The sequence below is a fragment of the Anomalospiza imberbis genome, chromosome 22 (assembly GCF_031753505.1).
Source record: "Anomalospiza imberbis isolate Cuckoo-Finch-1a 21T00152 chromosome 22, ASM3175350v1, whole genome shotgun sequence".
NCBI lineage: Eukaryota > Metazoa > Chordata > Aves > Passeriformes > Viduidae > Anomalospiza > Anomalospiza imberbis.
Genome location: NC_089702.1, coordinates 2628190 through 2655162, shown reverse-complemented (window position 1 = coordinate 2655162; position 26973 = coordinate 2628190). Strand labels below are relative to the sequence as shown.

Genomic DNA, 26973 nt, shown 5'->3' with positions numbered 1-26973 from the left:
ACTTAAATCTGAGTCTTCTAAATACGTTTATGTCTTGCAGACTATAAAAATCTGTTTGTAAGCTGAAATACAGACCTAGGGTGAGATCAATCTGGCCATTTATTATTTTCATAAAATGACTTAGTTTGAAATGCTGTTATTGAAATAGTTTTTAAAATATTTCCCTCGGTTTTTCATAGGATCAAGGTACATCAGTCATGAATTCCCTCTCTAAGAAGCCAAATCCATTTTGGTGGCTCTGCTGGCACATGGTTGCAGGGCTGACAGCCCACTGCACATGGAGGAGTCCTCAGCATTTTCTGAGGCCACCAGGCTGCAGCGCTGACAAGTGCAGGGACCTGCCTGGGAAAAGTTCTTGTTTTTGTAGCAGTGGGAACAGAACCTCAATGCCCATGGGCAGGACCATACATGAAAGCTGCCATTTGGAGAGGATGGATGGGGGTGCTTCTTCTACACAACTTTATGGGCTTGACAGAATGTAGATTCAGTGACACTGGTATGTAAGAAATGTGCTTTTAATATGCAGCTTCTAGTTCTGCTAAATGGCATGGAACAAGAATAACATCATCTGTTAAGATATAAGGAACAGGACTGGTACACCAAAAGGTCTTGTTTAAAGGGCACAATACACAGGAAATATTAGACCTCAGCAGGCAAGTGAAACCAGAAAGTAGTTGCAGCTAACATGCACCTGTACAATGCTCTCCCCTAAAATCCCCCAAGTATAAAGCACAGCTACAGAATCATCTCTGCATCTTCCTAAGACCCACTCAAAAATACTGTATATTCAAGTCTCCTCATATATATACAAGGTCCTCTACCAGTTTTCTTCTTCAGGCCAGTTAGATGCTCTGGAAACCTTTACCAGATTTGGAACAGAAGTAGTCATAAGTGCTGGAAGGATGATGATTTTGACCTGTAGCTCCTCCTTTTAGCGCCCTTTTTGGAGCTGTTCCATTGGTGTCAAGGCTGTCCCACCAAGTAGCACAGGCAAAGATGTTTTGCAGGAACAAAGCTTCTTAGCTGTCCTGTTTTAGAACCATAAGCAGTTGTTTTCACGTACACTATAAAGTTGACCAGTCATACAGGTACACTCCCAGGTTGTTCAGCATTTGTGACTGGGAAAGTGGGCATAAGCTGTGGCTGAGCAGACCTGCGACCTGTGCAAGACAACGTGGAGTACTGGGAAATGTGATGGACATAAAACCCTTCTGTAGCTGGCTTAGTTTTTAGTGCCTAACTAAAGGATTTGCAATTAACGCTTCTGTGTGAAGGGAAGCATGTTTTGCTGGCCAGTTGAACTTCTGAGTAACTGGCATGGTGTAACCTCTCTCCAAAGAACACTTCCCGCCCAGCTGAAGGAGCTTGTTCCCAAGGGTACTTTATTCTGAGGTTTTAAATCTAGCCACAAAATTTGTGGGTAGAATTGTGGCCGAAGGACAAAGCTTACATCTTGTCAGTGTCTCAGCACAAAATGCTTTGGAAGTGTGGGACCCTCTGTGAAACACCACTGTAACAAAATGCACAATTTCCAGTCTAAAGATCCATACAAGACTGGACTGGCTTATTTGGTCTGAGTATCAACTTCTAAATCACAGCTGCTATTCAAAATTTTGACTCAGAAAGGCAGTGTCAGCTTGTGACTTTGTTTAGTGTTTCCTCATACAGTCTTTATTTATTGCCTTCTAGGTAAGACCAGCAGTTTTGAAGCAAATTCAATGTACTTGCCTTTTCTAATTCATGTATTTACAAAACATTTTTATACAGTCTTTCTCTTAAACATGGTAACAAGCTATGACCTAACCCAGCTGACTGGCACCCAAAATGAATCCTTGTTTAGTTTATCTAACACAGTTTTCAGCTCATTACATGCACTCTGGAGATCTTCTTTCACCAGTACAGTGTCAATTAAATGGCCATACTGCTCTTCAATGAATGCTGCTGAATTAATAATTTCCTGCTGTTCTTCATCCTGCTGATCAACACAAGATATTGGTATGAAGTTTACAGCATGCCCTTCTGGTTACTGGCATTTTAAAGTATATTAGCACAATGAGTCATTACTCTGAGAACATGTAACAAAAGCTGCTACCATTAGGAAAAGGTACTGAAGATATTAAAACTGAGATCAAGGAGCAGAATGCCACAGGCAGCTGTTCCAAAAAAATGCAAGGGGTCTCAGGGAAGGGAGAAAATATGTTACAGGAGTGACATAAAATGGTGATACTTCATTTTATGTAGTTGTAGTTACTGCCTAACCCAAGATATGGGAACCACACTCCTCAAAAACTGAAAAGAAATGCTGTCCCAAGTTCAGTATTTTTGAGGGCTTACACAAAAACTAACCAAGTGAATTAAGTTCTGTAACATATAAATTTAAGTTCAGGTTACCCAAAATAATGACATTATGCACTCTGTTCAGGTTTACACATCACCAAGCTGCAGCTGATCTAGGTTTGATCCTCAAGACATCCACATACTGTGTTTTATGAGTACACCATTAGAACACTGGCTGTGTGGGTGTCACTTTGGGGGTATAACAAAGAGCTGGCTACCATCACCTTTTGATGGGCTGCTCATCAGAAATGTAAAATGATTGTTGGTTTATCTGAGTTCAGCAGCAGCTTCCCCTGCTGCAGCTTTGATGATGTACCCAGATTCATATGGAAGACTGGCACTTGGCTTCATGTTACTTCAAAACCTGAGTAGCTAAAGAATCAAAAATTCCATTCTGAAGTTCCATCTGAAAGGCTACAGCACCTCCTTAGTGCCCCACTTTTTAGCTCTTGTTATGGAAGAGGAGCTCTTTCATGTAACAGAGGTGCTAGCCCAAATACTTTTTTCATGTCTAAAAAGAAGAGATTAGAAGTTGGAATACTTACGAAGGGGGATGAGATTTCTTCTGACATTTGAGATTTTAAGACATGTTTTTTCTTTTCTGAAATGAGAGGCTTCACAAAGATAACATAAGGCTTAAACTCAGGAGTCCTCAAGTGCTTTACTGCCTGTGAACAGATGATTTTTTGTTATAAGACTTCTTTTTTTTTTTTGTTATAAGACTTCTTTTTGCTACATGTCCATGCTAGACTCAGACTGGTTTCAGTGGTTTCACCTGACCACAGCAATCTTGCTCTTCAAACAAAGGCTCATGCCAGTGTCCTGGCTAGCACACAAGAGTGCACGGAGCATGGCCTGAATAGCACTGTGATTCCAAGAACATGGCAAAAAATACCGAGGAAAGTATAAAACACCATGACTTCATGGACAAATAATGGTTTGCTTTGCCTAAGCAGCCAAACACTGCAAATGTTAAACCTGGAATTCATTTGAGGTAGTACCACAAGCCTTTTCCCAGCCCAGTTAGAAAATCTGGATCAAACTTTCAAGTATTAACTCACAGCATGGGGGTATTAAGAGCAGGTCTACTGGCACTGCTTACACTGCTCCTGTCCTGGGGTGATTCATGATGTTACTGTATTGTGTATCTGCACCCAAAAATGGGAACTGTATCTTTGAGATCCTACTAATGAGAGCCTTGGGGGGGTGTGGGTGTGCTATGGCCAGCTTTTTTAAATCAGAACTAGAATAGAAACAACAACTTTGTTCTAAGGATTGTCTCCAGGAGCTGAGCAGGCTGGGACAGGGATGCACATTAGTCCTACAGCAAGGGAAAAGTCCCACAGTGAGGACTACTAAAGAGACACCAGGCTGTGTTGGATTATACTCTTTTCTGACCCAGAGATGGAGCAACTGAGAGGTGTTTTAAAAACTTTTGTTCTATTTTCAGTCCCATGTGAAGGGTGAGACAATAGAGATGTTATAATTCACACCATCACAATCAGAAGCCAACCATTTCCTAATTACAACACACTGTAAGTGTTTCTTGGCCTATCAGCTTTTGCCACCCCATGCTGTAAATGCCTTAAAGCCAATCATCCAAAATTATCCCTCGTGGGTCCTACTCCAATGCATCTTTCACAGTTCTATTTCTCTAAGTATCTAGTCTCATTTGCAAGGCATGTCCCAGCTGCACATGTAGGAACTGTAACCACTGCACTGCATTCCCAAGAGTCCCATTCTGCTCAGGCAGCAATATGCAAATCATATTTGCATTCTTTAAAATAAGCTGCAGAACTTACTTCAGGTACCACATCCACCAAACAAACCTTCTTTTTGGCCATCACAGACCGGATTGCCTCCAGACTTGTGCCATACAAATTTTCTTTGTACTCTCCATGTTCCACAAATCTAAAAAGTCAATACACTTTTAAATACCATCTACAAAAATTATTAAGAATATTTAACTTAGAACATTTGATAGCTGTTCAAAGCAGTCAAAGAGGGAGGAGAAAGGCAGAAAACCAGGGGTGAGTAGGGAGAGATTTTATTTTTTCCACTTTTTTTTTTCTTCCTTGCTTAGCAGCAATTCTTTATAAATCATTAACAGTTAATCAGCACTAGTGACAAAAAGGGAAAGAAGAATGGATATTTTTCACAGAAAACAGAGCAAATGTGGCAAGGAAATGGACTGCAGTTCTCCCATCTTTTGGGAGACTAATAAAGACCTGAACTTGGAGGAAAGACACTTGGGCTCACAATGGCAGGTACAAGCACAGGTTGACTCTAGCACACACTTTCCAGGAGACTTGTGAATGAAACTTTTTGCCCATCACATTAAACAGACAGCAGGCCTAACCAAGTATCTGTTACTTTCATTAGATTCAATTCTGACCGATCAGAAGACTAATGCAGGTTTAAATTCTAACTCAGGATCCTCCTACTGATGTTATTCCTAAATTGCTTTCAGCTAAATGTTTGAGTTTGCTCTGACAGTCCAGACTCAGTAAAGAGCTTTGTACTTAGAAAGCTGAATCCTTCTAATACAGCTTGTCCAACTTGTCACCTGATTTTGGTATTCATGCGATGTAAAACTGAACAAGCAATATTTTTAAATAGTCAATTATACCAGTATCTTAAAATTAACTCACTTGTTTTGCTGTACATCTGTCTCAAATGATTGCTTGGAAACAAAATTGTATTCTACTCCCTCTCTCTCATGACTTTTCCTTGACCTTGTTGTATCTAGAAGAGAAGGGAAGCAAGACATGGGAGACGTATCAGCCTTTGCAAACGTTTTCTCTACTTAGTTCCAGTCACATTTTCACAACTTCAAACAAGAAAGTTACACAGTGGCAAATTCAAATGAACAAAATAGAAATCAGACCATAACATTTTGTTTTAAACTCAATCTCATATATTGTATGACCAAAAATGCAGTTGTTTGCTCCCAGGAGTGCTGTAACTAACAAAAAAAATTAGGAAGCACCCTTCTTACACCTGGTAGATTTAGCAGAGTATATCCTACAGAAAACAGTGTAATTTAATTGTTGGGAATTCTGGACTCTCATTTTCTTGGAAAGCTCAAAAATAAAACCAGGAAATATATAGAGTCCTATTATGCTGCCTTTGAATTTACAGTAAGAATACTCATGGCTGTTTCCCAAGGTATTGTGTGCATAATTATGTGAGTCCCTTACTTTTGGTGCAATTTCTTTATAATTGTTATTACTGTAGGAGAAGCTTTGATGATCATTCTGCAAATCTGTGCCAGACCATAAAAGTGGTGTCTCCTATTTTTTTTGAGTATGTTTAAAATCAAGTAGGAATTACTCACTTGGCTTCTTTTGCGAACTTACTAAAGTCTGCCTGAAAAACTTTCTTTTTAAAGGTCTTAAATAACATATAAACACTGCCCTCAAGGTTAACTTTTTGGATTCAAAAAGTAGCTTTTTGGGGAATAAAAATAAGAACTGATTTTTGTGTGTGTATTTGGTAATTCCTTTTTTTTTTAGAAAATAATACAGTTAAAAAAAATTCAGTGTAACTCTAGCCACAAAGCCATGCAAGAATCACTAATTTCTCTATTACTCTGACTTGCTTGTTTGAACAGCCTAGATATACTAATCAACAGCTTAAAATCTTGCCCAAATTTTGACTTGATTTATTGCTGGTTTTTTTTTTTAACTGCAGCTGTAATGCTGTTCTCAAGAAAAGTCATCCTCTTTTAAACACACAATGTTTTGGCTGACTTTTAAGATACTAGTTTATCACACCAGCTCTTTTTGCTAGTCACATTCCATTTTTTCTTCCTGTATTCAGTTTTTCTTTTAACAGACACGGAGAAAACGCAATCTGCCCACTCAGAAAAACACAATTTAAAAACCCCACTGAGCTGACAGAACTCCAAAATGCAGGCATGCCAATCACCTATATTCACAAATATTCACCTATTAAGGGCAAACACAGAATATTATAATGAGGAAAAAAAAGGGAAGTACTTCAGAAATATGCATATAATCAATAATCAGAGCACAAATTATCATTAGTGCAGATGGCACAACATTCATTAGACAGCATTTATGGAATGAAGATCCACCAAACACAAATCAGTAAATTTTACTCACGTGGAACTGCAACACCATACTCCTGGGGGTTCTCTGACACAACTTTTTGCTTGAGCTCACTTAACTTGGCCCCCAAACAACCTAATAAAATCAAATAAAACTGTCTGATAGGCTTCTGTGTGAAATGAAATACTGCAGAAAATAAATATATCAGTTGCACACAAAGAATGTGATTCAGAAGTGTGCTTGCAGAAACCTCTTCATGAGAGAACTCATGACCTGCTCTGCCATATTCTGCTTTGAAGATCAACAGGAACAAATGTAATTCTTTGAACAACTGCTGGACAGTCACTTGGCAGACACTAAATCAGGAAATCTGTGATCCTAGCTGTCAGTTCTATGAGATACCCTTGAATTTTAGGGCATCCTGAGAAACTGGCTTAGTACAAGGCTGACAAGCTGAAATGCAATTGCATGCAAAATCTTGTTAGGTAATTCTAACATCTGCCTCTTCATCAATAATTCTGACAGCCTATGTAAACACTGGAGTATAAACCAAGGGAAAGTGAGTCAGAAAAATGAGAAATAGTCCTGCATCGTTATTTTTAGAAGGATTTTGTGAGTTTGATTCCTTGCTTAGTTTTTTTCCCTCTTTGTTTTTTAATGTAATTTAAAATAAAAGAGCGAGTTCTGACAAAAAAACAGAAATGCATTTTAAAAACCCACCAGAACCACAAAACACCCCAAAGCAAACATCTAAATAAAGCCCCTGGAAGGGCAGGACAAGGGAAGAGGGAGAAATGTGAAAAATTTTGAACCAACTGGGTACCTTACCAATCAAAACCACCAGCCTCTGCTGTTCACCAGGCTGTTGCTGATATTTTGTGACTTCTTCATATGTGAGGAACTCTGCTCCATCTGCCTGCTCTGCTTGCTTGCCTTCATTCCCATTGTTTTCCTTCTCTTTACGACTTAACCTGAAGCTCCTGCGTAAACCAGCTGTGCGGGAAACAGAAGATACATGTTCCCACCTACCCAGATGTTCAGGCTTGTTCAGCTTCAAGTTATTGTCTTCAAATGTGAGTTATTCCCATAAATTTTGTCTATAATCAAATCAGTGCATATATGCTCAGGTTATAAGAGAAATCTGTAATAAAAGCTGCTGCCATTAGGAAAAGGTGTTGAAGATATTAAAACTGAGATCAAGGAGCAGAATGCTGCTGGCAGCTGATCCAAAAAATGCAAGGGGCTCCAGGGAAGGGGGAAAATATGCATACAGGATAGAAAACCTAACATCCCATTGCATATGGGATAGAAAACCTCACATGTGGGATAGAAAAGCTCACATATGGGATAGAAAACCTCACATGTGGGATAGAAAACCTCACATGTGGGATAGAAAACCTCACATGTGGGATAGAAAACCTCACATGTGGGATAGAAAACCTCACATGTGGGATAGAAAACCTCACATGTGGGACAGAAAACCTCGCATCCCATTGAGTATGGGATAGAAAACCTCACATGTGGGATAGAAAACCTCACATGTGGGATAGAAAACCTCACATGTGGGACAGAAAACCTCGCATCCCATTGAGTATGGGATAGAAAAGCTCACATGTGGGATAGAAAACCTCACATCCCATTGCATTTGGGATAGAAAAGCTCACATATGGGATAGAAAACCTAACATCCCATTGCATATGGGATAGAAAACATCACATGTGGGATAGAAAACCTCACAGTTGGGATAGAAAAGCTCACATCACCTTGAGTATGGGATAGAAAACCTCACATGTGGGATAGAAAACCTCACATTTGGGATAGAAAACCTCACATCCCATTGCATATGGGATAAAAAAACCTCACATGTGGGATAGAAAACCTCACATTTGGGATAGAAAACCTCACATCCCATTGCATATGGGATAAAAAAACCTCACATGTGGGACAGAAAACCTCACATTTGGGATAGAAAACCTCACATCCCATTTAATTTGGGATAAAGAAACCTCACATATGGGATAGAAAACCTAACATCCCATTGCATATGGGATAGAAAACCTCAGATTTGGGATAGAAAACCTCGCATCCCATTGCATATGGGATAGAAAACCTCACATATGGGATAGAAAACCTCACATGTGGGATAGAAAACCTCACATTTGGGATAGAAAACCTCACATCCCATTGCATATGGGATAAAAAAACCTCACATGTGGGACAGAAACCCTCACATTTGGGATAGAAAACCTCACATCCCATTGCATATGGGATAAAAAAACCTCACATGTGGGATAGAAAACCTCAGATTTGGGATAGAAAACCTCACATCCCATTGCATATGGGATAGAAAACCTCACATGTGGGATAGAAAACCTCAGATTTGGGATAGAAAACCTCACATCCCATTGCATTTGGGATAAAAAAACCTCACATGTGGGACAGAAAACCTCACATCCCATTGCATATGGGATAGAAAGCCTAACACCCAACCTATAATAAAATCCCCTAATATAACTTTAACTGCCAAGTATTGGTTATGTCAAGGTCAAATTATGCCTCTTCACAGAGATAATCTAAGTTATGAATGTATGGGAAATTCATTTCAGTAGTCCAGTTTTAATTTTTTAATGTGGAGGTGGGTTTTTATGGGGGGTTTTTATTTGGTGGGAGTGTTTTGTTTTCATTTTGGTTCTGGGTTTCTTTGAGGTGGGCATGCTAGGGAAGAGGTAAAGGGTTTTGGTTACTCACCTATGTAGTGTCCATTGAAATAGCCTTCACAGTCACAGTCTTCTGTAAATTAGAAAGCAAGGAAGAGGGGGTAGGGCACAGGGGAAAGGAAAGTGAGAGGGAGGAAGGAAATATCTTAGACAATGCGTGTGATACAAGTCGGGCTCATTGGCAAGGAAAGAAATTTTATACCCTGCATTGTTTGCACATACTTTTTTAATATAATCATTGCTAATACTAAAAAAAATACTTGCCTTGACTAGTGGTTTATATTTGAAAAAATCCTTGACTCTGATATTGAACTATTTTATATCTTGGTATTTACAGTTCCCAGAGTTTATGCTTTTCAGTGTTCATGACATTTGATTAGTGCTGCTGGTAAAAGTATGAGACTCAGGCTTAAGTAAAAAAGAAGACTCTACAAACACAGAGCTCTTTTTTAAATTAATAACTTTATACATGAATATGATTATATATGAAAATTTCCTCTTCTGATATTTCATTATCATTTGGGCTAGAAAAAAGGGCATCAGAAATTACAAAGATGAACTCTAACCTCCTTCATTTTGACCGAGTTAAATTATCATTACTTATTAATTCTTTATTAAAAAAATAAAGATTTGATGCTTTGATCATATACATCTATGTAAAATACCATGTTAAAAACCCCCAACCTGTCCCTCCTCAAATTACAACCACCCCCAAGGCCCCCAAAGTGTGCATAATAAAACCATGATAACTTAGCTGCAAAAAAATACTCTGCAATCCTAAGACAAATACTGAGTTCTCATACTTCCTGAAAGAGGGATGCCTAGTTAACATTTAGAAACCTGTGCCCTTGCAATATTTACAGAACATTTTGGGATGGTGGTGTGTGGGAAAAACCCAACCACAAGCAAAAATCTATAGCACCTAGAACTTTAACCAAAGATGCCAGCCAAGAGAGTGCTTTGGTTTTTAATGAGTAGTTGTAACCAAGCAATGCCAATGTGTACTCCCAGAACATTCTGCCTAAATTTAAAAAAAAATCAAATAGCAGTAAGATCAATTCATAGCTAAGATCAGAGCTGTTTTGTTTTTTTGTTTTCTGCTGTTCAAGGCAAGCTCTTTCAGACTGTGCTTTGACAGCTGGCCATGACTGCTATACTCTAATTCCAGAATATGATTAGTACTTTCATCAAAGTTGATGGAATACTTAATACTTGGAATATGAATATCAACAAGCAACTGTAATGTGAAAAAAAAATATCACAGCATATGGAATTGCAGGAAATACCTGATATTTGGAAAGGCAGCTGGTACATGACATATAAACTGCATAAGCCCAGAGTTGCTCATAATGAAAATAACACAGAAAGCAATGAAGACAAATCACTTAGGATTGACATGTGTGCCCTAAAATGTTAAACCCCACTATTTCTTTATTTTTTAAACATACAGCTAGAAAGACTACATTTAACTTGCAAGTCTTTGAACCTCACTCAGAAACCTACAGAACATGTAAATACATCTCAGAAGACAAATCTTTTCTTCTGACTCAGAAGCAAACTTGGAAGTTACCATTACTTAAGTCATCAATCTGACTTAGATTAAATAATAATTCACAAAGAAAATATCCTAGGAACAATATATCTACTGTTCCCTTTGGAATTGTAGCAAGTATTTCAGAAAATACATTGGTTCTTTATATTCAGACAGAAAGTGAGTTAGGAGAGCACCTACCTTTGTCAGAAGACTGATCATCTATAAGTTAGCATGAAAGGCAGAGTTGGGATGATATTAAAAGATGGACAAATAATTGATCAAAATTAGAGAAAATGAAAAGGAAGGTTCTTGTGGTTTAATTTGCTTAACAGGCTTTCCTATCATAAAAAAAAGTACTGCAATACAATACCTTTATCAACTGATTAAAGAATTTTGGGCTGAAATGTAGTTATTATAACCAGTTAGCAGCTTAATTGTCTTGAAAAAATCCCAGATAAAGCTGAAGCAGCACTCCTCATTACATGCCTCCTAATTTGAGTGTAATGGAAACTAATTTGGAAAAGCTTCATTTTCATCAGTAATACTGTTTTATAACTTGATTGAGCATCCTCCCTCCTTGTAGCATGAGAATACCTGTATCTCATCATGCACCAAAGGCAGAAATTCACTTCTATTACTCAAAAGGGACCATTTCCAGAACCCTTGTCTACACGAGGGTGGCAGCCCTAGCACAATCCTGGCTGCACACAGTCACAGGCTTCCCCCCACATCAACAGTGCTAAAATACCCAAGAGCAACAGAAACACATTTTGGGATAATTGTAACAGCTTCTGCTTTCCAGCACTCCCTAGGAATTTCCTCACAAGTAGAGGTTTTGTGAATAATTCAGTGTCAGAGACTGAAGAGCTGTAAACAACAATCACTCTCAAGTCTACTTAAGACCAACTCTTTATCATTAAGCCTGAAATACAGATTATATTTCCAGCTCCAGTGATTTTTATGCTCCTTAAAGCTACACTTTATTTTCATATGAGTTTGGAGTAGTTTCATACACTCACATAAGAATTTTGAGAAGTATGGATTAGGTTATTTTTGCAGCTTTCAAATTTCAAACCATAGAAAAAGTGTGAACACTAGCAAATTTTAAGGCATCTAAATATGTAAAGCCTCATGTTCTTGAGAGCAGGAAGAGAGGGACAGCTATGATGTTTGAAAACAATAGGCACTAGCAACTTGGATAAAGCTCAAACCCAAATCCTCCCCATGGCAGCTTGTGTCCATGCCTATCAACCAATGGCAGATGGTATTTAAAATATCAATCAGTGGCAAAATACAGTCAAACACATCATTATTGAAATAACAGAAAAATACTGAGAACTTAGGGTCAATTAAAACATCACTGAAAGAACAGAACAGACTTACATAATGGTTTCTTCAGAGTTCTGGTATTCTGCAGAGTGCCTGTTGTTCTCCTGTAAGTCAGACGTCTGAATAGAAAAAAAAAAAAATCATATTTTAGATATGGAAAGTCAGAATTACAGAGCATTTATAGCATGTTATACATATAGCATGGAAAATAAAGAATGAAATACTGCTTTTTCTAAAAAAGTTTAAAATGTCTCTGATTTAACTATTTAAAAGGTTTTATTTAAAACTGTGACAGTCTCAGATTGTTACTGGCAAGGGAATGAAAAGAAAATTCTAAAACATTCTATGCTTTAATATATCAGAGCACAGAAATCAATAGCTTACCAATCTGGGTTTTTTTTATATTTCCCTTTTGCCCACATGATCTTTTTTTGCAACATTAAGAAAACTGGATAACCTTTGTCCAAAGCATTCATTGAGCTGTGCATAAGCAGAAATTATCTACCTTTTTCCAGATCAGTTTGAGGTTTTCTATTATTTACTAGTAAACAAACCAAGTCACCCAGCTGGTGTGAAAAGGTAAGAACCTTTTCACACTTACTTTACTTATCACACACTTTACTTATCAAGTAAAATTTTCATAAGTGCTAAAATCACAAACCAGATCACAATTCCTATTTGCTCAACACCTCTTGCCAAAAACCCAACACCAAAAGCATCCCAACAATCCTGCACAAAAATCCAGCCCTCAATAAACCCCTCACGGCTGGCAATTGAACCACAATTTCTTCCCAAGTGTTTTTTTTGCAATATTCATAACAGACAAAAGATGCTGCTCAGGCATAAATACAGTCACTCAGGGGAAACAGACACTGAAGCAACTTCTATATTCTTTTTACTTGTTTGCAATGTCAAAAAAATTTAAAAGACTGCAGTGCAGCAGTGCAGGAGCATTTTATGACACATATGCATGCCCAGGAAGAAGGAAACAGCTGTAGAGGCAGAATCTGCCTCATGTTTCAAAGGAGCTTCCATGTAGTGGAGTCAAGACCTCAATTAGAAACCTTATGGAAATCATGCAGGCCAGCAACAGCATCAGAGCTGTTCAACTGTTAGATCCCCCTCTGTAACACCTACAATCCAAAGAAGACATTTATAGTGAATTGCAGCATGAATCAAAGTGAGACCAATGGCTTAAAACAGGTTCCTTCTCAAAATAGGATTTCTGTGCTGCAAAGACAAGAACTGAGGGATATTTTGCTTTAGAATGCACAGGCATCTTGCTATGAAAATAGAGAAACTTCAAGCCCTAGAAGGTATCCCAGTCCAAGCTAAATACTGTCTTAGGAGCCAGAAGAAAAATCAGATATTATGTGCAGAAATTCAAAATAATGACAATAAATCTGTAGAAGTACAAGGCTGTGAAATACAGTCACATAACCATAAGCCAAGATGGTTAAGAGACTGATATTCCACATTTCATTACATACTTGTTTGTTTAGCAAGTGCTTCTGTCCTCATGCTACAAAGTATTAAGACAATGGCAAAACACTCAAATCAAGCTAGGAAGTTTATGATATAATTAGAGAAGATGAAGTTTTTTAGCACTTTCCCCTTAGCAGCTGTATTCACCCTGGCATGACCATGCCCTTCATTTTCTGTGAAAAAAACCCGGCATAAAATCAATATATCAATATAGTGACACTGTATACACGTGAAAGAAAAATAAATCCTGTAATCTTTGCTGACAAACCTTTCTTGGAACTGTTTTGAGGGGATCAAGCCTGCTCTGAGGTTGGTATCCCCAACACGCTTGGCTTGCCACCACGTGGGATCATCCTGGCTCACAACTTCCAGCACGTGGCGTCGTTTGAACGGCAGCCCGGCCTCCTGGCAAGGAATGGCTCTGTCTTCTTTGGGGTTATAGCAGAAAAGTGCCCTCATGAACACCTTCAAAAGAAAACTACCATGTCATTTCTTCTCGTCCTATCTGGAATTTCAAATATCTGTTTTTAAAAGGCTTTCCCCAATGCTAACGCCGCTAATGATATATACACTTTATCCCTCCCGCAAGCACTCAAAAATACAGACACCCAGCAGCTTATGCAGAAAAATAAATTAACTTTCCAGGGCATACCCAGTAATTATATATCAGAATTGTGGAACATGAGACTCAAAAGACCAAAGTTCCAAGAAACATGATCACAATCTACATTAAGTACAAAATGCAATAAAGGAATGGTTGAAAAAAAAATAAGGGAAGGGAGAAAACAATAAAAATGGATTTTTGGCAAAGTTGCCTAGTTGTAAATACTGTCCTTAAAATGTTCCTTTAATGCATCAAAATCTACTATTCAACTTTGGATTTGTATCTTAACACACTTTAACACAACAGCAGAGCCACTTCAGAAAGTGATTTGTGGGCTTCAAGGAAAAGTTCAGCAACCAAAATCAGGGAAGGAGAGAGGCTGACAGAGCAATCTTATGGGGACCAGTCAAGCAGTTCCTTATTGCTGATCAGGTAGGGCAGATGAAATGGGCTGATGGGGTCACATGGTGAATGCAGCTCTGCTTGGTGAGAGGTCCATTTTCACTCAAGTGAGTGGCAAAATGCCCAGAGATAATGGACAGATTACAGCTGCCATGATGAGAAGAGACAGCAGAACACTAAATTTAATTACACCTACCAAAAAGAAGAGGCAGGATTTCTGAAATGCTATAAAAGAACATGTGCCAAGATGGAGAGGAGAAGAGTCATGCAAGTAATTCTATTGAACAGAAGGGTACTGCACAAGAAAGCACTCTGCTATCTTTGTAGCTCAATTATGTGCCTGTGGCAGCTCCCACTGGAGCAGCAGGAATGCTGCACTCACAGGGGTGTGAAGATGTGCTTCAGCATTTCAGCTGCATACCTTGCTGTCTTTTAGACGATCTTCTTCTTTGATGGCTGGAATTATCTTCAATGTTATTGACCCTTGAGACTGAGCCTGAGAAAAACAGAAATGGTTTTATACTTTGAGAGCAGGACAAGGATAAAATGCAGACTATTCAAGCTCCAGTTAAGGAGCTAGCAGCTGTCTCCTCAGAACTCTAACAGGCCAAGCTAATCCACTATTTAACTGCATTACAGAGAATATCAGGATGATCCGTGACTCCACAACAGTGTCTTGCCCAAGGAGACATCCACAGTAACTACTTGGCTAAAACATATTAAGACCTGCACTAAAATTCCTTTGTTTGCTTTTAGCAATTGCATTGATTTCTGGGCTACAGTTCAAAGGATGTTACATACTTCTCATACTTCTGTGGCTTTTAGTACAACACTGACTTAAATTTTTGCAGACATTTTAGAGTGCTGCTTTGAAAAATACTGCTGTGTTTTCTCCACATAGTGGCTAAGTTGTTAGAGTGAAATGTAAGCTTCTACAAAATAAACACCTACTTTAACTCTAGAAATCTTTGCTAGGAAATTACAATTATTAGTTATAGTAAGCTAAAAAGCACTTCTAGGTCTTTCAGAAATCTAGAATGGGTTTATCTTATCTGTTTTAGATGCCTTATTTTGCATGAGATGAACTGTGTTGTAGAGAAGCCTGCAATTCTGCACAGATTAAAAAGCAAACACAGATAAACATTTGCAGCTTTTCTTCAGAAAATAAACCATGAAAAAGAAAGTGTTTCACTTCAGGCATTAACTCACATGGGACATATGTAATTAGAAATTACACAGGACAGATACAGAGTATCCCAAGATCCCCATAAATAAAGCCTTACACACTATTTAAGTGGTTTTGATACCCCCCACCCCCAAAGTTAAAAGTAGTCACTGGCATTATTTGGGATTATTTGATCTAAATTGAAATTAGGTGATGGAGCTGACACCAGCCTCCTTACCGTGTCCCTAACTCCACACCAAGACAAGGGGGAACCACACCACAAGAGGGAAGTCAGAGATAAAGAAGCATAAGAGCTACAACACTTTCTACCAAGATTCGTGGGTATTCATGTTATAGAAGCTTGAAGCAAGAAATTGCTCATGTCACCAGGAATCTGGTAAAGAACAGACTGACAGCTCTACTCTGAACACACAGACAAGACTCTCTTCAGCTTCCTAACACACCACATTATGAATCATCTTCTAGGAGGGTGTATCTAATTTGCAGTTTGCTTGCCATATACAAAGCATTAAAGGGAAGTTCTTGACAGAGCAACATGTTAACTTTGTATTTGTATCTTACTTGGTACCAATCCAGTTCGCAGAAGTTTCTGAAGTCAAAAGGAGAAGACTAATCCACTGGGAGAAGAAAAACTCTTAATGCAAAGACAAGCAGGGATTGCATCTTTTAGCTCTATATTTTAAACTCATGGTTAAATTTCATCATCTACTGTAATTACTAGATCACCAAACAGAAAAGATCTTGAAATGAAAATCAGTGCAGACCAAAATCTGACTTATTTCTTCTGGCCGTTTGTGAAGCACAGTAATACCATTGACTTCTCTTAGTTCATCTCCAACATGGACAAGACCTGAAAAGATGGTAAGTAAATTAAAATAGGTCTAGAGACTGGAAAGCACTACTCCTCTGATGTCCAGCCTAAGTCATTAGCATGTACTTCCTCTCCTCCCTCATCCAGACTGATGGATTTAGTACCAAAGCCAAGTGCCTTTGTTGGAAATGTGCCTCAGAGCCTCCTGCCTTTATTCCTAATGGCACCTTTTTATCCATGCAGCACAGTCTCAAATGAGAGCAGCATGCAGACAGGCAACTTGTGGCAAGGTACTCTGGAAAATCACTATCAGTGATCAGTATTAAGTATGAAAAACTGGAATAGTTTCATGAGTGTGCCCAAATCTTAAGAAGTCAGAGACATGCTGCTGATTTTAAAGGCAGGAATGACATGCCTGTCAACTGACAGATCAATACTTCACACTCACAGAAAGAATGCTAGACTAAATTTTTTTTAACAAGCCACGAAGAGACTCTACAAGATTTACATTTGTTTATCCAGTTCAATAAGAAATTGTGTACTTGTCATAGATACAGCTATTCTTAACTGACATAAAAGGATTTCTCAGTAAAGCAAACAGAAAGCAACACATGATACACTGAATAAACCAAGCTACTAGATTAAAAGTTAAAAACATTCTTTGTGATTTTCTAAAGCTCAAACATACATCTTTCATCTCTGTTTTCATTTTTTCCTAATGGCCAATTCAATAAAAAGCATATGTAATTAGATTAACAGACTCCTGATGAAATACAGAAATGCTCAGAGCATGCTTAGGAAACTTCAGAGGTTTCCAAATGCAACTTCAGAAATGTACTACTGCAATCATACCACTGCGATCAGCTGCACCACCTCTCATGATCCTTGCTACAATCACAGCTCCTGTGTGCTCATCTCTTCTGATGGTAGCTCCCTGAAATGAAACATACCCCCACCCAAAAAAAGGTAAGAAATTTGCCCTGAATTTAGCAAGCAGTGAAATAACATGTATGCTATTATGTCTTTTCAACTGGAATTAATTTATTCTATGGATTTCCTCTTTCTCCTTGATGATTTCCACCATTACTCAAGTTTTGCCCATGCCAAGTGACTATGGGAAGATGAACCCACCTTCCTTTCTGCTGACTTTGATAAGTGCTTATACTCCCTGCATTATTGTGGTCATCAAAATCACTCAAGTGTGCAAAACAGCTTATTGTAACAAATTCTTTCTCCTCTTCTTCTGAATCTTTATACAATACAGTCAGCACTTTTACATGTAAAAACAACAAAAGCCAAGTAATTGGTTTCTTTTCCCTCCTCCTACCTCTGCTGGCAATACAAAACTTTAATCAGAAATTCAGTCACCGCTCCCTTCTACTACTGTGGTACACAAAAAGCAGATTTCTTTCCCAATACAACTGTTTTTCCTTAAGGAATCAATTCTTCCATTTCCATTTGTATAAATTTAGGACCTTGACAATACAATGCTTATACACAGGTATTGAACATACTCTCACTGACTTTCATGCAAATGAACACATTAAGTCATTGAATGCTAGCTACAGTGTCAAAAGAATTAATACATATAATCAGCATAATTGCTCCAACAAATACAGTTTCTTCACTGTGCTTCCTGTGCTAACTGGCATTATAAACTATGCCCACAAAGCATCTAAATGCAAAATTGTGAAGGTGCATTTACCATTTACCAAATTATTTTTTATGTTACTTTATAAGCTTCAGAACACTCCCAGCTTCTGAAGGCTATTTGATGACATCTTCAAGTATCTCCTCCATACTCTCAATAACACTCTTGCACTATAAAGTTTTATGACTAGAGATGGGTGATCTAATATGTACCAAGGGTTCTTTATTTTTCACTAGCCGAACAATTTTCACTGATTCCTCATCAAAATCATCATCAAAATTATCAGGTAGAGGTGGAAGAGCTGGGTCAAAGTTCTTCTGTGCTACAGTGTCATGTACTATAAGCATTGCCTGCATAAAGGAAATAAAAAACAGTAATGTAATGGAGTAATACTACAATTCCCATTCTCATGTTTCCAGTATTACAGCAAAATTAAACCTCCCCCTTTCTACCCTCACCACAAATCCTCTAAAAAAGATTTAGCAATTACCTTACCCATCATGTAAACTATATACTGGTATATGATAATATTTAAAATAAATCCAGGCAAAACAAAAAGCAAAGTGGACAATGAAAAGCAAGAAGGCATCCTTTTCTTCTCCTTTTCTTTCCTGGTCCCTCAGAAAACACTAAGGAAGGGAGGAATGGAAGACAGCATGGTGCATTATGCTGGAAAGCTGTCTCTTTTCAATTTCCTTCACATCCTAAAGTCTGTGCAGGAAATCCCAGTGGAAAAGAAGTTTGGAGGAGGTTTTTCCTTTCTCCTAGGGAGGCTTCTATTTAACTTTTCTGTTACAAAATGTTCTATTACAATTCTGCAAAGGCATTTTGTTAAGATCCTCAATGTGGTTTTTACCCTGAGATGTGGTGTTGACAACAGCTGAAGCAGCTCTTTTTCTTCATTATTCACTGGTGCTGTCTGCAACTCTTCTATTACCTTTAAAATAAAAATTTACAACCTCAAAATTAAGGGAGTCCACTGAACAAGATCATGTATTTACATTTCTGTTGAGTGTTTGCTAACATCTGTAATGCATCAAAGTAGTGTGCACAGATCAAAACTGATCCCAGTCCATAGTGTATGAAACCTGAAAGAAACCAAAAGTTTCTTTAGCTATTTTTATTAGATAGTACAGAAGACAGCATTAGGAGTCACAATCATAATCCCTAAACATACATTTTAAGAGTTATTCCATCAAAAGAATTTCAGGAGCAAGTTCTGAAATTTTAAGTTCTATATGGAATACATAAATGATACCTGAAACAACGCTCTTGTATTATTTGATAAAAGACTTTAAACCTTTCTGAAATCATCTAGTATTACCTGTGTGGAACATGCAACATAACTTCCCTTGTTCCCCTGCAAAACCCGGGCACCAAAATATGCCCTGGACTCTCAGGCCTTTAAAATGAAAGATGAGAGAAATAATGGAGGCACTTCTGCACTGGGCTGAGTGGGTGGGAAGAGAGAGAAAGCAGGGGAGGGAGGAGAAAGGGAAAATGGGTTGAGGCAAAAGAGATTTCTTTACCCTGTTAAGGGTTCTAAGCAGGGAAGTCATATAGTTCTATAAAAAACTTCTCTGCTATTCTGCAGATGAAAATTTTGTATGACTTGACAGGTAGCAATGCTGAAACTTTTGTGGAGGTGGTACACTGTCTGTGGGAACAGGGAGAGGGGGTGTGCTGTATGTTAAGGGGGGCACTGGGGTCTCCTGACTTTGAAAAGGGAGATATTCCAGCTCCCAAACCTTCCACTGCCCCTTCCTATGCTATGGGAGAAAACAGGTGCATGTAAAGAGCCAGCAAATGCAGAATAAATTTCACTTCACAGGCACAAGGCATCGTGTACACACAAATCTAAGACACAACTCTGCTCTGTGAACAGTCTGGCACATGAACTGATTGAGAGCAGCCCTTAGGAGAGGGACCTGAGGATGCTGGTAGATGAAACATCAGATACATAATGGCAATATATCCCAGTCTGCATGGAGAGAAGCAGCCAGCAGGTCAGGGGAGGTGATCCTGTCTCTCCTGCTCTCATGAGACCCCCTCACCCAGAGCAGTGTCAGCTCCAGAGTCCCCAGTGCACAGACCTGTTCTAGTGTATCCATAGGAGGATCACCAAAATGCTCAGAGGGCTGGAACACCTCTCCTATGAGGAAAGGATGAGACAATTGGGATTGCTCAGCTTGGACAAGAGAGGGCTTGGGGGAGACTTTACTGCTGTCATTTAGTGTGGAAGAGGTTTTACAGCAACTTCTGTGAGCCAGAGGGAAGTCTGATAAAAGGATCCATGTTTACCCCTGAAAGAATTTCCTACCAAGGTCGTTGACAACAGAAACCAAGAAAGAAAGAAGGATAAATAAGAGAAACATGCAACTGCCTATTCCAATCAGCACTTTGTTTGTCTCTGGTGAGCAATGAGTAAAGAGCAAGCTTATGAGTTTTGTAAGAATGTATAAAAAGCATGCAGGCTATAATAAAAACAGTTTGAAGCCTTCTGAAAATGGAGAGTGTTGCTTTGTGCTGTCTCTGTCTCAACTATGACAATTCAGCACATGAAGGAGGCTTACAAGAGAGAGAAAAGCTTTTTACCAAGGCCTGTACTGACAGGACATGGGGCAGCAGTTTTAAATTGAACAAGAGCAGATTTAGATTGGATATAAGGAAGAATTTTTTTATGATGAAGGTAGTGAGATGCCAGAACATCTGCACAGTGAGATGCTGGAAACAAGGCTGCCAAGAGAAGTTTGGGATGCCCCAGCTCTGGATATGTTCAAAATCAGGACAAACAGGGCTGTGAGCAATCTGATCTAGGGAAAGGTGAGCCTGCCTGTGGTGGTTAGATGAGATCACCTTTCAAGGTCCCTCCAACCCAACCCAACCCAACAGCAGTGCTGCCTGGGTTGTCATGGTTTTAAGGCTGAATAGAAGACTGAATGCTCAGCTGGGATAGCCTATTGTCAACACAGGGCTGAATGCTTTTTGCAGCCTCTCCCTTAGGAAGGACATTCATAATCTCTTTTCCTTCTACCTGAATGTGTCCATCTTCACTAGACATTTAATGACTTGGTATTTTTGAGCTCTCATTTCCTTGATTAATCGTGGCCAACAGATTACAAAGACAGCTGGGAAAGATGAGAAATATGTTTACATATAGTACAATTACAAAGCTTTGATTTGTTAGAAAAGCAAGTGTAAATAATAGGAAAATTATGAGACAAGAATTTTTACTCACATCTTCAACTAATCCTGCTGCACTATGTAAAACAGGAGTTGGACTCTGTCTTTCATAATGACGGAGCTTTTCATGAATCTGAAAAAAGATTATTCAGGGACATTTCTACCGAGAGATACAAAACTTTCTAAATATACCTACACTGGAATATTTTTCTATTTAAGGAACATTATTTTTCTGACATATCTCAGATAAATTATATCTCTTGGGGTTATTTTTGTTTTGTTTAGGACTCTTAAGTCTTCTTTTTCCTCATGGTAGTTTCAGACAGAAAATCTGTAAAGACTTTAGGAGCATAAGGGAAAAAATGGAGGCATTTCACACTACTTTTCAGCTATGGGGTACTGTATCTTCATTTTAGCAAGAAGAGCAGAAAAATTTATTTCTGAACAAAATATGCTAATTGTCAAACATTATTAGTGTTTGTTCTTAAACACACACATGCTGTGGTCGGTACAGAATTCTTAAAAAAAAGTTTGGCAAAGTAAATGGTTGATAAATCAAGGGAACAGAGAAAAAGTAAACTGTAAGGAGAATGTACATGAATAAATACAAACTTTTACCTTCATCAGGTAGCTGAGACTCCTTTCACTGAAGACATCCCTAAGGAATCCCATTTCCTCTTTATGATTTGAATCAGGTCTTAACTGAGATGTCAAAAGGGCCAAAGTTTCATGCAACCCTAAATTTAAATTCAGGACAGAACAAAAACATTGTACACAGCATTTCTCACAGGACCTTCTACTGCGGACTTAACAGTCACTACATTTATTGGGGCACCACATTGGTGATCATCAAATTTGCAAGGACACTTGTGTTTATCTTGTGTTTATCCACAGCTCATTTTGCAACACTCCCCTCATAAGTGTCAAAGACACCATCATATTAAGGCAAAAGCTAACAAAGCAATATATATATATTTTTTAATTATCTTTCACATTTCCCACTTCACTTTTATTACTCCTTGTTTCCAGAACCCTTTGTTTCCCTCTTACAAATTTTGAATTTTTATTACCACAGCAGACTCTCAAAATGACTGAATGACTTCCTTTTTTGCACAGGTACCAGCTCTACTTCCCCAGCAACTTTGCTTACAAATGTTATCCTGCCCCTTCCACTCTGAGGCACCTATAAAAAAGCCAGGCCTGACCAGAGGAAGAAAGGATAGGTGTAAGAATTCCATTGTGGTGGAATCAAAGCTTGTGGCTAGTTTTCTAAAAAGTATTTAAATCACCAATATCCCAATTTTTCAGCACACACAGCCAGACAAACGCCAGATTTTTCCTGGTGAACCATGTCTGGGAACACAAGACTAAAACAAAACAGGAAATAAAAAAAGGTGGAGGGGGTTCAAATCTATTCCTGTGGCGATTCTCTCCATGAACCTTAGAGTGGATTTTGATCCAGGAGATTCAAACTCACTCCTGCTTTAGCCCTAAGCATCATTTAATATTCTGTGACTTCTCCCTGGGCAGCATACTGGAGAAGCTAGTAAAGTAGCCTTGAACAAAGTCACTTATTTTAAGTTAAAAGGAAGAATATTTACAAAATTTACGAAGCCTTGTTCAGAAAATATTAAGAAATGACACAGCAAGCAGCAGATATATATGGGCTGATCTTTAATAAGCACATGTAGAAGGCATTGTTGCACTCAGAGGTCCAACTCTGCCTACAGGAGCCTATCAGAATATATTCAGGTCTATCAGAATATATTCAGGTGCTCTAGGGTTATTAGGAAACTGTTTCCTGACAAACTTTATTAATTTTCACCTTTTATATTCTGCCTTCTTTCTTGCAGGTTATTGCTTAAAAACTCCAGTTGAATTATCTTAATTCTATTACATTTTACTCCTATTTAAATAGATTTTATGTGTGAAACAGCTATGATAAGATTTCAATCACTGTTCTGTTGAAAGCATGCACCTGAATTACCTGAGTCTTCTGAAAGCACTGGCATGGCTTTGTTCTTACTCTTAGAGACAAATGTTCAACTTCAAGCAAGAGGATTGTTTCTTCTTTCTGGGCTGTGGTTCAGAGGCAGACCTGAAACGAGCAAACATAATACCTAAGCTCAAGTATGCAAGAAAAATGTCAGGCATGTAAAAATAGCAAATTTCTAGTTTCCAGTTTAACCTGGATCGAGCAGAGTTCTGCAGTTATTCTGCTGTGCAAGTAACAATGTAAAATACTAGGTTATGTAATGAAAAATGTAAGTAAAATGAAAAATAATAGTTTATATAATAACCACATTGTATCTTGGATAAAGCTGAGGCTGAAGAGAGTATCTCTCAAGACAGGTCTAAATAACTGTCTGAAAAAACAGAAGAAAAGGGATGTTTAAAAGCACTGGAAAATACCACGTGCACAAACAGAGCATGCAGGAAGATGCCACATCACAAGGTGTTCTGGGGCTTCCTAAAAGCTCATCTCAAAGAAATGCACACATCCCTGGGATTCTGATGGAAACCATGCTACAGTTACATGCAGCTCCTTAAAGCTGGCAGGACTGGCACTCTACCAACCTTGGTCACAGGTACTAAGGTTGTTATAAAAAATAAAGCTACTTCCACTGCTCAGAAATTGCTGCTGTTTCTCTTGCAGATTTCTCTTGTCACTGAGAGCAAATTACTCCAGAGCAATATTTCTTCTTTTATTTAAAAAAAATCAAAACTGAATCTATGCATGTAATTGCCAGTCCAAGATGAAACATATTTCAGGGCACTTACAATCTTGTTCATGCTTATAAAATTCGTTGAAGTAGTATCTGCATAAAAATAAACTTCCACAACAGCACAACATACTCCAACTCTTTGCTGAATACAAAAAAAAGGATGCTCCTTGTGTTTCTATTTGTAGAGAAGTCTCTGAGAGTTTTATTGTATGAAACAAGTTTGATGGTCTTCCAATTCAAATTTTCTTGATTAGCTGCCTGAAAATACCATAGTACAGCATGGCAAATTAGCATTTACTTATTTAGAATTTTCTAGGTTCTTGAGTTTCTCTACAACATAGTGAAATACTAAGCTCAACAGTCACCTGTGTTTTACACCCTGTATTTTCTACCACTACAATTAATTAATCCATCTGAGCATCAAAACATAGCTGGAGTTCTCTAAATAAATTAACTGTTGAAATTTCACTCTAATCCATGGATTGTGCTCCAGTGCATTATATATACCATACCTTAATATTTAAACACTCTTATTACCTACTGCTTAGAAGAAATAAACATTTCACTCACACACTTCATGCTGAAGAAATTTAAAGGCAATTCATTCAATGGCTTTGGTTCCTTGACTATGGCATTTCATTTGACACATATTTAAATATTCTCAAATTATAAGAAAGCACTTTAATTGCATGCTTCATCTTTGCAACACTGTGTGCTTCCTACAGTCAAACCTATTTAGCACCAAACCCCACGAAAAGCCAAGTTATTTTCCAGGTTCTTAGTGAAAAAAAAAGCCCACACGGGAACCTGGAAAACACACATTTCAGCATCTTAAAAACCTGACAGCAAACTCAGGAGCATCAGAATTAGTCGAGTTAGGCACAGCAATCAAAATGGAGGCTTCCCCTAGAGGCATCTTCCATGCTCTGTAAAAATCCAGTTACACAGAACTGCCTGGAATGAACACTCCAAAGAATGAAAAGCATTCCATACCCAGGGCTGGCTTCAGAGCTATTAAAATCAGCCCCAGCATGTGGTATTTTGCAAGATGGGTCTCAAAACCATAAATCTTTCCTCTCATCATTAGTAGCATCAATAGGCTCAAATACACTTTTCCTCTTTAAAAATATCTACCCAAAAGTTAATTCAATTTTCACACATATCCTTGACCAGCTGCTCCCAAGACTGAACCCCTTGGAACACCTTTCTTAGCTAGAAAAAGGGTTGTTAATGTTTTGAAAGGGCTAAATAAACTGAACTGATGCTTGCCATGGGGTCAAAGCAGGAGATAAAACAAGCATAATATGACCTGGCATATCCCCATTAACTTGGAGAATAAACCTATTGTGGTTCACAGCCTAACACTACATAAAGCTTCTGTAATCCAGATTGTATCATTCAAAGCAATAGCTGCTTTCAGAAAGCATCTGCAGTTTAACATTTTACACGGCCCTAGCGATTAGGTCAGAAGATACATCAGTATCCTGACCGGGCCATGGGTGATAGATACGGCCACACAGGATTTCTCCTCCTGTCAAACCTGAGTGAAGCTCTTTCGCGGGATACCGTACGTACTCCAGCACGGAAAAAGACTCTATTCTGGTGCTGACCGAAGCACAGACAAAACCGCACAACCCTGCTGGGCACGGCGGGGCCGGACTCTTCCTCCGAGCCCCCACGTCAGGGGGCAGCTCCGGCCCAGCGCTCGGGCCCGGCACAGCCGCGCTGCGCGCTCCGGGCTCAGCCGGGCAGCCTCGGGCGGTGTGGGGGCCCGCCTGACACCCCACGGGCAACCCCGGCAAGGGCTGTCCCGCCCCGGAGAGAGCTTTCTGTGAGCTCCACAGAGCCGGTGATTCTGCCGGAGGTGACACTTGAGGGCCCAGACCTCCTCACAGCTCCACCGCGTACGGAGCGAGGCTGCGCTCCGCACCGGACCGGAGAGAGTCGGCCCTGCCTGAGTCGGCCCTGCCTGAGCTGCTTCCCGAGCCGCGAGGCCGCGCTCAGCGAGCACACTCCGGGCCCACATCCACCAGGCAGCCCCAACCCGGACCGAGCCCCCAGGCGCAGCCAGCAGACCCGCGGGCTCCCTCACGCCGGGCCGCGCCTCCAAGGCAGCACCGGAGCCCGGCCCGCAAAATGGCGCCGCCCCCGCCGCCTCAGCAGCCCCCGCGCCGCGCCCCGGGCCCGGCGCTGCCCCGGGCCGCCGTTACCTGCGGGAGCGGCCCGGCCCGGGCTCCTGCGGCGCTGGAGGCTGCCCCGGCCGGCCGCGGAGCTGCCCGCAGCCTGCTGCGCACCCCGCTCATGCGCCCTCAGAGCCGTTGTACGCACGCCTCCCTCCCGCCTGCCTCCCGCCCCCGAGCTGCCGCGGCCTGAGGGGCGGCTGGGGCGGCTGCAGCGCGGCCGGATCGCCCCGGAGCGGCGGTCCGCGGCGAAATCGGGGTGTCAGCACCGTCAGCGTTAGTGCTGCCAGCTCCGCTCCGGGGGTTCGCCCCACAGCTGGCGGCTCCGGACGCGGCTGTCCCCGGGGAGCTGCCTCGGCCCGGCCTCCAGATTTCCCTTATTGAAGTCACCCTTGGGGACTGTCGGGAGAGTCCAAAACGCCAGAGGTTTATGTCCAAAAAAGAGACAGACGAGTTCTTTAACTTTATTCGAATTAAGGGAGGGGCACACGCCTGCGGGGTTTTGTCTCTCGGGGTTTCAGAGGACTCAGCCTCCCTTTTATCCTGGCAGCACGGTGCCCTGCTCCTTTCCCCATTGCTGAGGTACCTGGAGGGTGCAGCTTTCCCAAAGCCTCCAGCCCATATCCCCCCTTGAACCTGGCATTTTACCCCAGAAGCTCAGCCTTGTGCAGACCCTTGCCTGTCTCAGGAGCCAAGCTGTCCGGGCCTGCTAACAAACCTGCTGCCCAAAGTCAGTAGAGACATTAAGACCCATT

At 39.9% G+C, this 26973-nt stretch overlaps 1 protein-coding gene across 6 annotated transcripts; it reads right to left on the bottom strand.

Annotated features, from left to right (window-relative positions):
• Positions 1-499: 499 nt before the first annotated feature.
• MPP3 (MAGUK p55 scaffold protein 3) lies at positions 500-26376 on the bottom strand. 6 transcript variants are annotated; one of them, XM_068212090.1, is made up of 19 exons: positions 26249-26376; positions 23300-23410; positions 21931-22049; positions 21368-21445; positions 18986-19066; positions 18342-18479; positions 17331-17412; positions 16432-16517; positions 14903-14977; positions 13744-13940; positions 12045-12109; positions 10860-10880; positions 9159-9200; positions 7239-7403; positions 6465-6545; positions 4989-5082; positions 4140-4248; positions 2883-3005; positions 500-1972 (listed from the first exon to the last, which is right to left on the bottom strand). In XM_068212090.1, the coding sequence occupies exons 2-19, from the start codon at positions 23322-23324 to the stop codon at positions 1793-1795; spliced, it is 1761 nt and encodes a 586-aa protein (XP_068068191.1). In that variant the 5' UTR covers positions 23325-23410; positions 26249-26376; the 3' UTR covers positions 500-1792. The 6 variants fall into 6 exon arrangements, with proteins under 6 accessions (XP_068068191.1, XP_068068189.1, XP_068068192.1 ...); XM_068212088.1 differs by having other exon boundaries at positions 1633-1975; XM_068212091.1 differs by having other exon boundaries at positions 1633-1975; positions 9159-9197.
• Positions 26377-26973: the final 597 nt, after the last annotated feature.

What these genes read in the sequence shown, in the direction of transcription:
- MPP3 (XM_068212088.1), bottom strand. Translation starts at nt 23,324, where the DNA reads ATGCCAGTGCTTTCAGAAGACTCAG. An exon ending in TCAAAACAGTTCCAAGAAAG is followed by an intron (nt 12,110 to 13,743) that starts GTTTGTCAGCAA and finishes TTTTCTATTCAG; the next exon opens with ACGTCTGACTTACAGGAGAA. An exon ending in AAGAAATCTCATCCCCCTTC is followed by an intron (nt 1,976 to 2,882) that starts GTAAGTATTCCA and finishes TGTGTTGATCAG; the next exon opens with CAGGATGAAGAACAGCAGGA.